Source organism: Poecilia formosa, unplaced genomic scaffold (assembly GCF_000485575.1).
Source record: "Poecilia formosa unplaced genomic scaffold, Poecilia_formosa-5.1.2 Scaffold351, whole genome shotgun sequence".
In the NCBI taxonomy this organism is placed as follows: Eukaryota; Metazoa; Chordata; class Actinopteri; order Cyprinodontiformes; family Poeciliidae; genus Poecilia; species Poecilia formosa.
The window spans coordinates 494,437-506,390 of record NW_006800290.1 but is presented as its reverse complement, the minus strand read 5'-3'; the positions used below and the strand labels follow the sequence as shown (position 1 = coordinate 506,390).

The window sequence follows — 11,954 nt, the reverse complement described above, 5'->3', positions numbered from 1 at the left end:
CTTCATCCTCCACACACACACACACACACACACACACACACACACACACACACACACACACACTTTTCTCTATTGCATAACGTCAGAGTGAGGAAGTAAAGAATGAACTAAGCTGTAGTGAAGGTGGTCTGCAACATGGGGGGTTCCCTCTACAGAACCACTGGTGTAAAGTTAAAAGTGGAGGTGAACAGCTGGACGTTTTATGGTTTGTAGAGGTTTTCCAGAACCCTGAGGCAGAACCGGGTCACATAAATCTTTTGAAAGTGGATCTGACCATCATCTCCAGGTCGGTTCAAAGTTTAAAGTTGAACTAAACCCCAAATCAACTTTTTTTGCAGATAAACTGTAAGTCGGTCCTTTAGGGGCCATTTTTATCATCTGACGACGCCATCATGCGTCATGTTTACAGTTTTTGCCATGTTGGATTACAGTAACCTGTCAATATAACACATATAAATACATCTACTGAATGTTGTGTACAGATTGTATGACAACCGTTTCTCTTGGTGAAGCTTTGTTTAAAAAGGTTGTGGGTGACTAGCGTCGGCATGCTAGCTGCTAGCCTATCCAAGTGCAGACATGCTGTAAAACTACCATTACAACATTTAACGAGTCATATTTCATTTGAATCCTTTTTAATTTAAACTTTATTTAGTTTCTGGAGACCAGAACAACTCGATCCACAGAGTCTAAAGTTTCATTTGTGAGCTGATGGAATATAAAACCTGGAGCAACGCGCCCACACAGCCCCAAGTCTTTCCTCCCCGCCTATCGAAGGAAAGTTTCATCAGTCAGATAATGGTCCCATTTTCTGTGTTTTTTCTGCACTGGCTGTGTGAGCGCTGGAGCTCTGCAGAAGGCCGTGTTTCATCAGGTTTAATGAGGAGACGGCTCCGTCCGGCCCAAACGGCTCGGCCCGGTCCAGAACTGAACATCTTTGCAGTGAAGAGGCTGAAAAACACCATCAGATGTTCAGTTATTGTAAAGTGAGAAACGCATGTGGGAAGATCCAGAAAAGGGAGCAGAATGTTCTGCAGCGATCGCTGGCACTTCGCACTCCCACATCACTCCTGCTCTGTCTGTCGCCCCGCACAACCACGGAGCAGAGAGCATTCTGGGAAGGCAGCAGGAAATGTCTCTGGATCACAATCTCAGTCAATTCTGCAGATTATCTCTGAAGCACGCTGCACGGGACTGCCGGCGGCTCCCTTCCCATCATGCACTGCCACCGTCCTCTGGGGTTGTGCAGCAGATTTATTACCTCGGATGTCGTCAGGCTGCGATGAGAAGCAGCAGACATTTTCCGACAGAAGCTTTCCATGTTCTGGACGGGTATCACAGTTACAGTCTGAACCGAACCTGCAGGTCAACGCGAACACCTCTGGTCCTGGGACAGCGCCGACACAGACACAGCTGCAGAAACACCAACCAGACATGGACAAACCTTCAGGAGTTTAACAACCTTTAACCTCAGAGCATCATGGCTCGTTACCAAACGTCCTTTTTCCACTGACATGTCCACTTTTCACGTTCTGTCCAGAGCAACTACAGAGCTTTCTTAAGGAAAATATCACCGTTTTTCCACATGAACAATAAACGAATTGAAGCTGATTGGTGCGGTGGATGGAAACGTGGCAGCCTTTCCTACAGTGATAGGCACTGACATGAAAACTTGGGCCGATTGCAAACTCTGTTTCAGTTAAACTCCTGATAATCCTTCATCGCCGTCACATGACCAAATACCAACAAACACCAACAACGTCCTGAAACAACATGGAAACAATCGGTCGTTAATGTCAGCCCAGCTTTACTTAATACCGACCTGTTAAAATATGATCAGCATCGGCCGATATCGATGTTGATACTGATATATCTGGCATCCCTGGTAATTACTTCTATTATTTATTTCCAGAGATTTTATTCATTTTTGTACCCGATTTGTAAAAGCCTGTGAAATTGATTTAACCATTCCAACCTGAGAATTAAAATTTTTTAATATGTTAAAATCAAAAGTCTTCTTTGATTAAACAGAGAATGATTGAAGTGTTTCAGGTCTAAATGTCCTTTTTTGGAAATGTTGACTCTTGTCTCTCTGTGACGCTGCAGCTTCAGAAAATCCTTCAGATTTCTGTCGACTCACCAAACGAGAACATGTGCCGCGCTGCATCTGGATCTGCTGCTCTGTGGAAACTAAAAGAAAAGTCACATCAGCTGCTGCCAAACGCTCCTGCAGGCCATCTGGGTTCTGCTGCGGCGCTGCCAACAATCTGCCGCTACCACTGGACTTCACTCGCTGATTAACCCAATTCATGTTGCCAGAACATTTACAAAGGAACAAAGTTAAACATCTGACTACAGCGATGACAACCATTAACTAGAAGTTCACACCAAACCACTCAGTTTTTATTAGAAAGGAATAATATTAGCTTTACATATAAAATATAATTATCAATAATTAGAGTTTTTATGGGGCATCATTAGTAAAGTTAAAGTGAAATATGAACAGAAATAATTTGGTTTATTTAGTCGGTCAGAGAAAATAATTGAGGTTCATTTTTCAGTCTTAATTTCTCCACATTATTCATTAATTTCAGTCAAATTGGATATTTAGTTGGCAAGCTAAACATTTAGCTTTTAACTAAATAACAGAAATGATGAATAATTATTGATTGATTAATATGGAGTTTATATCACGATACTGTTTTAGTCCCATCGCTCTAAGTGTGGCCGTGATAATTTCTCGATCTGGTAGATAATTTGTGGGCAGATCTGAAAACGTTTGATCGAGGCGGCCTACAACCCTGACCCGGCTCCACCGGGTCTGTCAGGAGAAATGACCAGAACAGACTTTAATAAACAGAATGGAAATTATTTTAGTTTTTTTTTGGAGAAGTTTGGTCTGATTTAACTCCAGACGGTGAGTTAAAAAGGCAGATGTGTCTTTTCACTCGGTGTATGTAAACTTCTGACCTTGCCCTTTGACCTAATCCATCTGGTCCTGTCCGGTCCCGGTGAGCTGGGCGGGTCTGGAGGTGACCCGGTCCGGATTCCAGCAGGAATCATGAGACGGATTAAATCCCGAGTGACGTCAGGCGGGATTAGAGCCGAGCGCGCCCGCTGTCATCAAACCATGAAGCACTTCCCTCTCCTCCTTAGGAGCTGTTGCCATGACGACACAGCTCCCCCTTCATCCCACCGGCAGCACGTCTCGTTTCCATGTTGCCAAATATAACAGGGAGACGCGCTGACGTGTGTGTGTGTGTGTGAGTGTGTGTGTGTTAACAAGCAGGTCAGATGTTGAATGGTCACACCATCGATCAACAGCAGAGATGGCGTCTAACCCGGCCCTAATTGGATGGGCCGAGTACGGCGAGCCGGAGGGGACAAGTGTTGTCAGGAGGTAGAAACGATGCGTTTAAACTCAGCAGCAGGTGATTAAAGTTACGACGGAGCGCAATTAGGATTCATTTCCAACCATAAAAAGCTCATTTAACAAATCCAGAGCGTCAGCAGAGCTAAAGGGACCAGAGAACAAACCTTTAACTAGACCAACTCCATTTCTCTGCTCAACCCTTCTTCTCTTATTAGAGTGTGTTCACACCAGCCCAGTTCAGTCCGCTTTAATCCAACTCCAGTCCGCTTTAATCCAACTCCAGTCCGTCTGCCTGGATACTCCGGTTCGTTTAGGAAGGTGTGACTCGAACCAAATAAAAATTCTGGTCCTACAAACGTCGGTCTGGGTTTGGTTGAAGTGAACTCGGGTTCGGTTTGAATGCATATGTGAACACCAAGCAGATCGCAACCCACTCCAAAAGCAGGAAGTGGACTACAGAGCCGGGCATTCTGGGTAAATACAACCAAAACAAATGTGTTAGCCTAGCGCTAGCAGGAGAAAAAACCTCGTGGTCTTTAGCGAAAAGACGAAAGAAAAATCCTCCAACCGCTAAAATCTATCGCCTTTTGTTTGGTCATTTTGTTTCCAGGAAGTTGTGTTCAGTGTCTTCTTCGCTGGTTTTCATCTTGTTTCCTTCAAGGGTTTTGGTGCAGCGCCTCCAACATCTGTACATCTTACAACAGTTCCAACTTTCTGAACTGGATTTACTGAGATGGATCTGGAAAAGCTCCGGAGACCAAACTCTGCAGATTCGGCCAGGTCCGACTGTCTGCAGGGCCCTGGAGAGAAGAGGTGACACCACACACACACACACACACACACACACACACACACACACACACACACACACACACACCTGGCCCGTGGGTGCTGCTGACGGGGCTCATTTTCTGTCCTGTTAGCATCATTAGCGAGGCGTCAGCGCCGTGGACACGGAGCGGGTCAACAGGACGGGAGGCTCAGGTCGGGTCACCAACATGGAGCCCAGTTTGGGTTTCTGGGAACTTTTTGTTGATTATTCAGACGTTTTAAAGGTTATTTTGAAGCTTCAATCCTCCAGCTTAGACGGATCTCTTCCCCTCATGGTTTATCTCACTCTTTATTTCAAAAACAATAGTTTGACTGCTTCAGTCAAAGGTAAAAATAAACAGCAACAGGCATTATTTAAATGGTTCAGAAAGTTCAACTCATAATGTAAACTAAATAATAAAACAAGATAAAGCAAGACAGACAAACCGTTTTCAATATCAGAACCGGCACAGATATTAATATCAGATCGGTGCATCTCTGCCCACCAGCAGACAAAACCTGAAGGGTTTAAATACGGTATGTGGCATTGTAAATCTTCTTTTAGGATTTTGGTTGTAACTGTTGTTTGAGCTTGTTGTTAAGCTGTCGTGGATTTCTGAACCTCCAGCGCAGCTCTCAGCCGGAGGGGTGACAGGTAAAGGTAAAGGTAAAAGCTCTGACACATTCAGAAGCCGTTACATCATGAGTGAGGTTCAGGTCACTTTGTTTATCCCACATGATTCCAGCTGAACCTGAACACACCGTGACTCAAACCTAAAAGGATCTGAGTCACAACCCGAGCCGCTCCGTGTTGGACCGGCTCTCAGCGGCGGTAAATCTGAGTCATCGCTGCGCTCCTCCCCGCTCCACCGGGAGCTCCGCTCCCTGCTCATGTCTGCTGCCACGCTCCACCCGCCAGCCGAGGTTAAAACCGTTTCAGCTGCCGGTGAGAGCGCCGTCCTCAAGCCGGCTTTCCACTGTCGCTTAGCAACAGAGGCTGCCGTGACCAGTGCTTCCCACAAGCAGCCAGTCGGTGTTACCAGTTAGCAGAAAAACACGGACCGGGTGAGGAGAAGCTCTCGGCGCAGAGAGGACACAGAGTCCTTTCAGTTCTCGCTCACATTACAGAAAACTTCCTGCTTCACATCATTCAGGATTAAAGATAGTATTTCTGAGTAGAGGTGGTCGATATGGATTTAAAGTTTTATTACAAGATTTTGCGGTCCAGTTGTGATAATAAAAGTGACTATTATTACTCATTTTTAGGTGGCTGTATGAATGTGACTGTGTCACATCATTTACAGCACCACAAACACAAATGCTGCTCTTGAAAAACATCCCCATGTTTACTGTTCCGCTTTAGGAAACCAGTCACATAAAAAGTGTGATTTGAATCACTAAACTGCACCCTGCAACTGTATTTCCAAATTTATTGGTATTTATTGAACAAACAGTGTTCAATTAAATCGAGATAGCGGTCTTACACCGCCAGCTCGAAGACTTGAATTATTTTTCGGGTAATTAGTTTAGCTTTCTGATGCTAATCCGGTGAGTGTTGGTAGCTGCGCTGCTTTACCTGCTAGCTGCGCTCCGGATGTCCTTTTGTTCCTGCATTAAGCCTCGATGCAGCCGAACTCCGTCAAGTTTTTGTCTTTTAAATGCCATATTAGATTCGTTGCGTTGCATTTTGACGCGCTTCACCACTGAGGTAATTTTCCGCCACAACTCGCAAACTTCCCCATTCACTCAGAGCGTTACAGTTCCACATGACAGGACTTGTTGCCACGCCGGCGCAGTGTGAAGGAAAGAAAAGCTGCACGCGCAGGCTGAGAAGTGAGATAAATGTGATCGGTTTTGGTTATCGGCAACAAGAGACCGTGATCGGCGATCACCGATCATACACTTTTTCACGAAATCGGCCGATTATGATCGGTGGCCCAATGATGCGATAAATGACAGAATATTGAAAGTAAATATGTCATAGCAGATATTTACCAGTAAACATTTTCTTTCCATTAAACACATGGGGAAAAAACAAGCAGAACCACTGACATTTCTTCTTCAGTTAAACATCTGCAATCCTCTGCTGCATCACATGACCAAACAAATAACACCTGACCAGCGGTGGGCACTAGACATTCATTACCCTCTGTGTTGCCAGATTGGGAGAGATTCCACCCAACTGGGTTTCTTTTGAACACGTTGGGCTGAAAGAGCAGGCTGGACCTGATGTTAAAATATGAGCTGCTTTTCACAAATTTTGGCAGGATTTTAGAAAGTGTTCAGGGGTTTTGTACAGAAATGCACAAAACCTTTAAAAATTCTGTTTTTGAACTCATCTTATTAGTCCTTTTATTTTGAAATGATCAATGATTAGTCTCTATGTCGTAACACTGTACAACAGAAATTCCAGAGCAACATCATGATTTAAAACACGCGAGTCTCACTGTGTTCAGTCCTTTGCAGTCCCAGTGGATCTGGTTCTGCTCAGAATATAATAAAGGAAAAGTAAAAACTTTGCTTGTTTGACGTAGCATATTGGCAACAAATCTGCAGTTAGCTGGCAAAGACCAGCAGCCTGAGATTTCCATACAGATATAGACTGCCAAAACTGTTCTCAAATCATTTTTCAAAATCCAAGTATTAAATATTCAAGGGGAAAATCCAAATCAAGTCTCAAGTCTTTGAGTCGTTTATTCCAGTTTTTATCTGGAGACACATTCATGTTGTCAGTATTATGAAGCTATAGCTAACATGAACAGGTTGCTGTGAATCATTAACATCCCATAATAATCTACAGATGTCACTACCTAATCGTAAAGCTCAGTCTTTCACAGTAAAACATATGATCACAATAAAGAAAAATGGCCGATTGGATCTATTGGAGCAGATAACCTAACTAATTGACCTGCTAATATCAGGTAGCTATATTTCTGCCTCTCAAGCAAATAAAATGTAAAAAAAAAATACTCTGTGCCGTCAGTACTTTCTGATATTCTAGGTATTTAATGTACATTTTTCAGGTTATGTATCATGGAGGAGGTCATGGAGGGACTGAAAAGCAAAAGGAGAAAAAGCAGAGCTGACTGAATGAGACTAATGACAGAAACATACGGGCTGTGGTGGGCATTAGCACTAATCAGCTAATGTGCCAATAATGGAGCAATTTTTTTCCTTTAGCACTTTGAAAATGTTAAGCACACTTAGCTTCTAAAGGGCTAATTTACTTGGCTGTCTTTTAAAGTAAAAAGAAACAAAGTTGTGTCTTTGACATGTGATGGGCATCAACAAGGTTGATATTAGCATGCTTAGCTTTAACTTCTGCTTTAGCTTTAGCAGAACTAATGTTTATAATTAGTGCTAAAAGGTTAGCATAGCTAACGTTTTAGCTAATGATGCTCACCACAGCAAAACAGCCAAGTAAGTTAGTGCTTTAGGGCTTATATGTAAAAATTAACTTAAGGGGAGCTAAGCGTTTCTAAGTTAGCCGTGTCCACCGCTGCATATGGCCCGTCTTTCCTTTGTTACGTCACGTTTGGATCCCAGATGGAAACAGAAGGAATCGGTGCTACAAGAACCGGTTCCGGTTCAGCATTAGAACCAGTCTGGCAGACTTTCACACATTGTGATCTGCTGCAGCTTGTAAATTTCAACCTGTGCAGTGAATATTTCTCAGTCATGTGCACACAACAGCCACACTGTGCTTTCCTAATTAGATAGAAGCTCGTCTCCTGCAGCCATTTAAAAAGTTATGCAACAGTTTCCTTCAGAACAACCGGCGCTGCCTGCGTGTTTCTGACCAGCGATGATCAAGCAAAGAAAAGCAAAAAGGAAGTTTAAAGCATCTCTACCTGTCAAGGAAGCTGCAGAGTTAGTAGCGATCAAAGATGAGAACGAGACCCAGAAAACCAGACGATTTCGGCCATTTAAAGAGGAAATATCGTTGAGTGATTAAGCCAGAGCGGCTAGCTGGGCCCGGGTCGGTACGTCTGGTTTTCCGGTTCCTCTCGCTCTCTCTGGCTCTGGTAAACACACGGAAACACTCACGGTTTCTGGTGGTGCAGGGTGTGGGCGTGGTGGTTGTTGGCGGCGTTGGCTCGGTGCAGACGTTCCAGACGCTCCTTCTCCTTCTCCACGAAGTTGGTGTTGGTCCCGGTGCTGGTGGAGGGAACCCGGGTCAGCCGGCTGTGGGCCCGCGGCTGGTCCCTGGGCGGGATGGGAGGCGGCGGCGGTGGCGCTGGGCCGGTGGGCGAGACCGGAGCCGGGATCTGGGTCGGTACAGAGATGGAGGTCGGGTTGGCAGAGGCCAGAGGCGGGACGGGGGCGGCGGCGCTGTTGTAGGCGTGGTGGTGGTGGTGGGACTGGTGGCTGTTGTGGAGTGGGATGGAGGTGGGAGGCGGGGGCGGAGCCTGGCTGTTGTGGTGGTGGTGATGGTTCTTGGTTGCCGTGGCGAGGGCCGAAGGCGGCGGCGGGGGAGGAGGTGGGAGCGGAGGCTCAGGAGGAGGAGCGGGCGGCGGCGGCGCGACAGGTTGCCGATCCAAACGCAGGTCTTTGTTCTCCTGGCTCAGACGGTCCAGTTGGACCTCCAGCTCCTCGATTCGGCGCCGCTGGGTTTCCAGAAGCTTCTGCTGGCTCTCGATGATGTTGTTGAGCTCCAGCAGGTACTCCACGGCCCGGTTGGGACTTTCCGGACTGCCTTGACCCGGACCCTGACTGGCATCCATGACCTCAGATTACCGCGGCGGTTCTGGCTGGTCCGGTTTGGTCCAGAAATGAAAGCCTACTCTACAAGCTAAACTACACCCTGAGGCCCTGAGGCCTACACCTTCAGACAGGAAGTACTTCACCCTCCCCCCCACCTGAGGTGAGTGGGGGGGAGAGGACTTGTCCCTCTGAGTTCTGATGTAAAAATCAAGATGGATGCCCGCCCTGTGCGCTCCAGTTGGGGCGTTGTGTGGAGCGGAGGAGCATTCCCTGCCCAGCCGTCCCACCGGAGCAGATCTCACAGCTCAGTCCTCAGCGGTTCGGTTCTGTTCCTGTCGCTCAGTAAATCCGCATCCGCTCACTTATCTCCATCCAGAACATTATTTTCCAGCAGCCAGACTGGACGGGCCGGAGGATCAACCCGGCCCGAGTCAGGGAACCCGATCACCTGCCGAAACAAAGTCCGCAGCTCCTCTTTCATCCTGCAGAGGGCGCACCATCTGCAGCACCACCTAATCCCTGGCTTCCCTTCGGAGCCTCATGGTGGCCCGGGACCCGGAGCGCTGCTGTGACGGTCCAACGGTTCAGAGTGAAGTCAGATCAGGAAAAGCAGAACTCAGAACTCATCTCCTGGAGGAAGAGCCGGCCTGGTCCATCCTGCATCCAGACCGGATCCCTGAGGCTCGCCAACCACCTCAGATCCTGCTCGTCTCCATGGATACCAGGACGCGTCCGGGGTCTTCCTTCCACATCCTTCCACCTGCAGTCACATGAAGGAAGAAAAAGCAGATGAGAAGCAGAATCAGAGATCAGACCTGCAGAAAACAGCCATTTCTTTCACTCCGTCTCTTGTTCTCTCCATCCCTCTGTTCCTTCCTCACATAAAGCCAGCATCTCCTCCTACACTCCATCTCTCCATCACTATTCATCTCCACACGCCGCCCCGGCTCCACTTCAGCCTGCTTCGTGTGCATCGTTACATCAGTGTCAAATATATTCATACTGCATGTTTAAAATCTGATGAAATTCATAAAACAATGAAAATGTGATGATGTCGGACATCACAAATTTCAGTTCCTTCACTTTTAAGAGAAAAATGATCAAATCTGGGCTTCAACCTGAACAAAATGTCAGAAGACATTGTTTAAATCAGTGGCTTTATATCGTGAAATTAACTTTTCACACATTTTGCCGCATAACAGCCACTAATTTCAGTGTATTATGTTTAACAGCCAAACACAAAGTGATGCATAAAAACTCAAAATGTCACATTAGTTTCCGGATATTTTACAAATGTTGTGCATTTGGATTCAGCTCTCCTTACTCCGAAACGCCTAAATAAAACTAAAATCTTGGAAAAGCAAAGCTCCGCCCCCAAATTTTGAAATATGTCCCAAATGTGGGCGGAGCCAATAGAGACAGAGGGCTTGGCCAATTAGAGGCGGATGGGTGGGGGGTGTGATCAGGACAACAGAACTGTTGCCAACTTAGTGGCTCGTTGCTACTTCTAGCAACTTTTCAGACCTTCTATCAATGTTTTTCAACTATTACTGGAGACATTTGAAGTGGAAAGTATCGGACCCACTGGAAGGTTTGGTTTAACCAGTTTAACCAGGCACAGCCAGCGGCTGAATATATAGAAAATAAGACAGTTGATGTTTTTACATTTTTAAATAAGACTGCCCATATTTGAGGATAAAACATGTTAAAATCACTGCTTTGATATTTAGGTAATCTGGTGTCCCAGCTGGACCTGAACCAGCAACTGGACCTGAACCTGGATGCAACAGGATCTGGACTTCAGCTGATTTTTATCAGCGCTGGTTTCATTCACTTTGATGCTGTGTGAGTTATGTGGCCTCATCTCTACTGAAGCCGACATAAAGTTCTGGTTCGGTCCAACACGTCTTTCTCCAGTGGAGCTGCATGACAATCCGTAATGTTTCTAAATAACAGAGTTTATTGACAGCTGGGCGTCGTCTCTGTTGGGTTTTATTGTCACTTTTTAAGGAAACCTTAAACATCTTGACAGTTAAACATTTTTTATTGTAGAACACTCCTGTATCAGACTGGTCCAGTCAAAGTACAGACCTAAACCCAATTGGAAGTTCATACAAGAACTGAAGAATGATTTTTATCTGCTAATGATTTTAAAAACAGTTTTGTTTTCCTTCTCTGTAAATCTGAACTCAATGTTTTTAGGTTTTTGACTAAAATGTGACAAAAACAGGTTCAAGGATTTGACTAGGCCCTGTGACCATGTCTTCACTGTATTGCTCCAGAACCCTTCAGTGGTTCCAGACCCATAGCTGGACTGGTTCTGGAATCCCGTCCAGAACCAGATGTGGTTTACGCCTGGACCGTTTCTGATGGGCCAACCCGAACAAAACCATGGAAACCAAAGTCTGAGTCAACACACACACACACACACACACACGCGTGACCTGCTGGTCTCTGTTGCAAAGCAGCCAAATCGTTTTAAGCTTTTATATCTTTTCCCATTAAGGACAGTCAATTATTCATGACTCACTAACTGACCCCCTCCCCCCCCAGGCTTTTACCCCCATCCCCCCCTGTGTCCCCCTCCCCCCTCCAGGCTGTCTCCCCTCCTCCCCCCTATACCCCCCTCAGAGATTATAACAACCATGGTAACAGTTTGAACAGATATCTAAAAGTATTTCTTATAAAATACTGCAGTTTTAACACACTGACAACTCGGATGTGCCTGAACTGAATTACTTTTTGTAAAGTGTCTCAAACTGAGTTAAACTGAACTGAAAACTGATTGGAGGAAGAAAACTCATAATATCACCAGAGCAATTATACACACATCAAGGTTAACCGACTGTATAAGACTAGATTATTGGTAAAGAACACCTGTAGTATACACCGGTTATTAGAGATGTGCCGATCAGGTTTTTTCCTGCCGATACCGATATCGATCACATAATTATTATTATTATTATTTTTTTTTTTTTTATCATAAACACTACCGGTTACATTATGTGGAAAAAGGAACCATGAATTCACCTTAATTTAGACAAAAACATGTTTTTAATAACTTTTT

At 45.4% G+C, this 11,954-nt stretch overlaps 1 protein-coding gene across 2 annotated transcripts in view; it reads right to left on the bottom strand.

Moving 5' to 3' along the window:
• LOC103153489 (IQ motif and SEC7 domain-containing protein 1-like) overlaps positions 1 to 11,954 on the bottom strand; it is a 113,593-nt gene that overhangs the window by 96,832 nt on the left and 4,807 nt on the right. For both annotated transcript variants that reach the window (XM_007574426.2, XM_016661949.1), the window contains exon 2: positions 8,231 to 9,647. In XM_007574426.2, coding sequence (XP_007574488.1) covers positions 8,231 to 8,907 — 677 coding nt within the window. In that variant the 5' untranslated portion in view covers positions 8,908 to 9,647. The remainder of the gene's footprint in view (positions 1 to 8,230; positions 9,648 to 11,954) is intronic.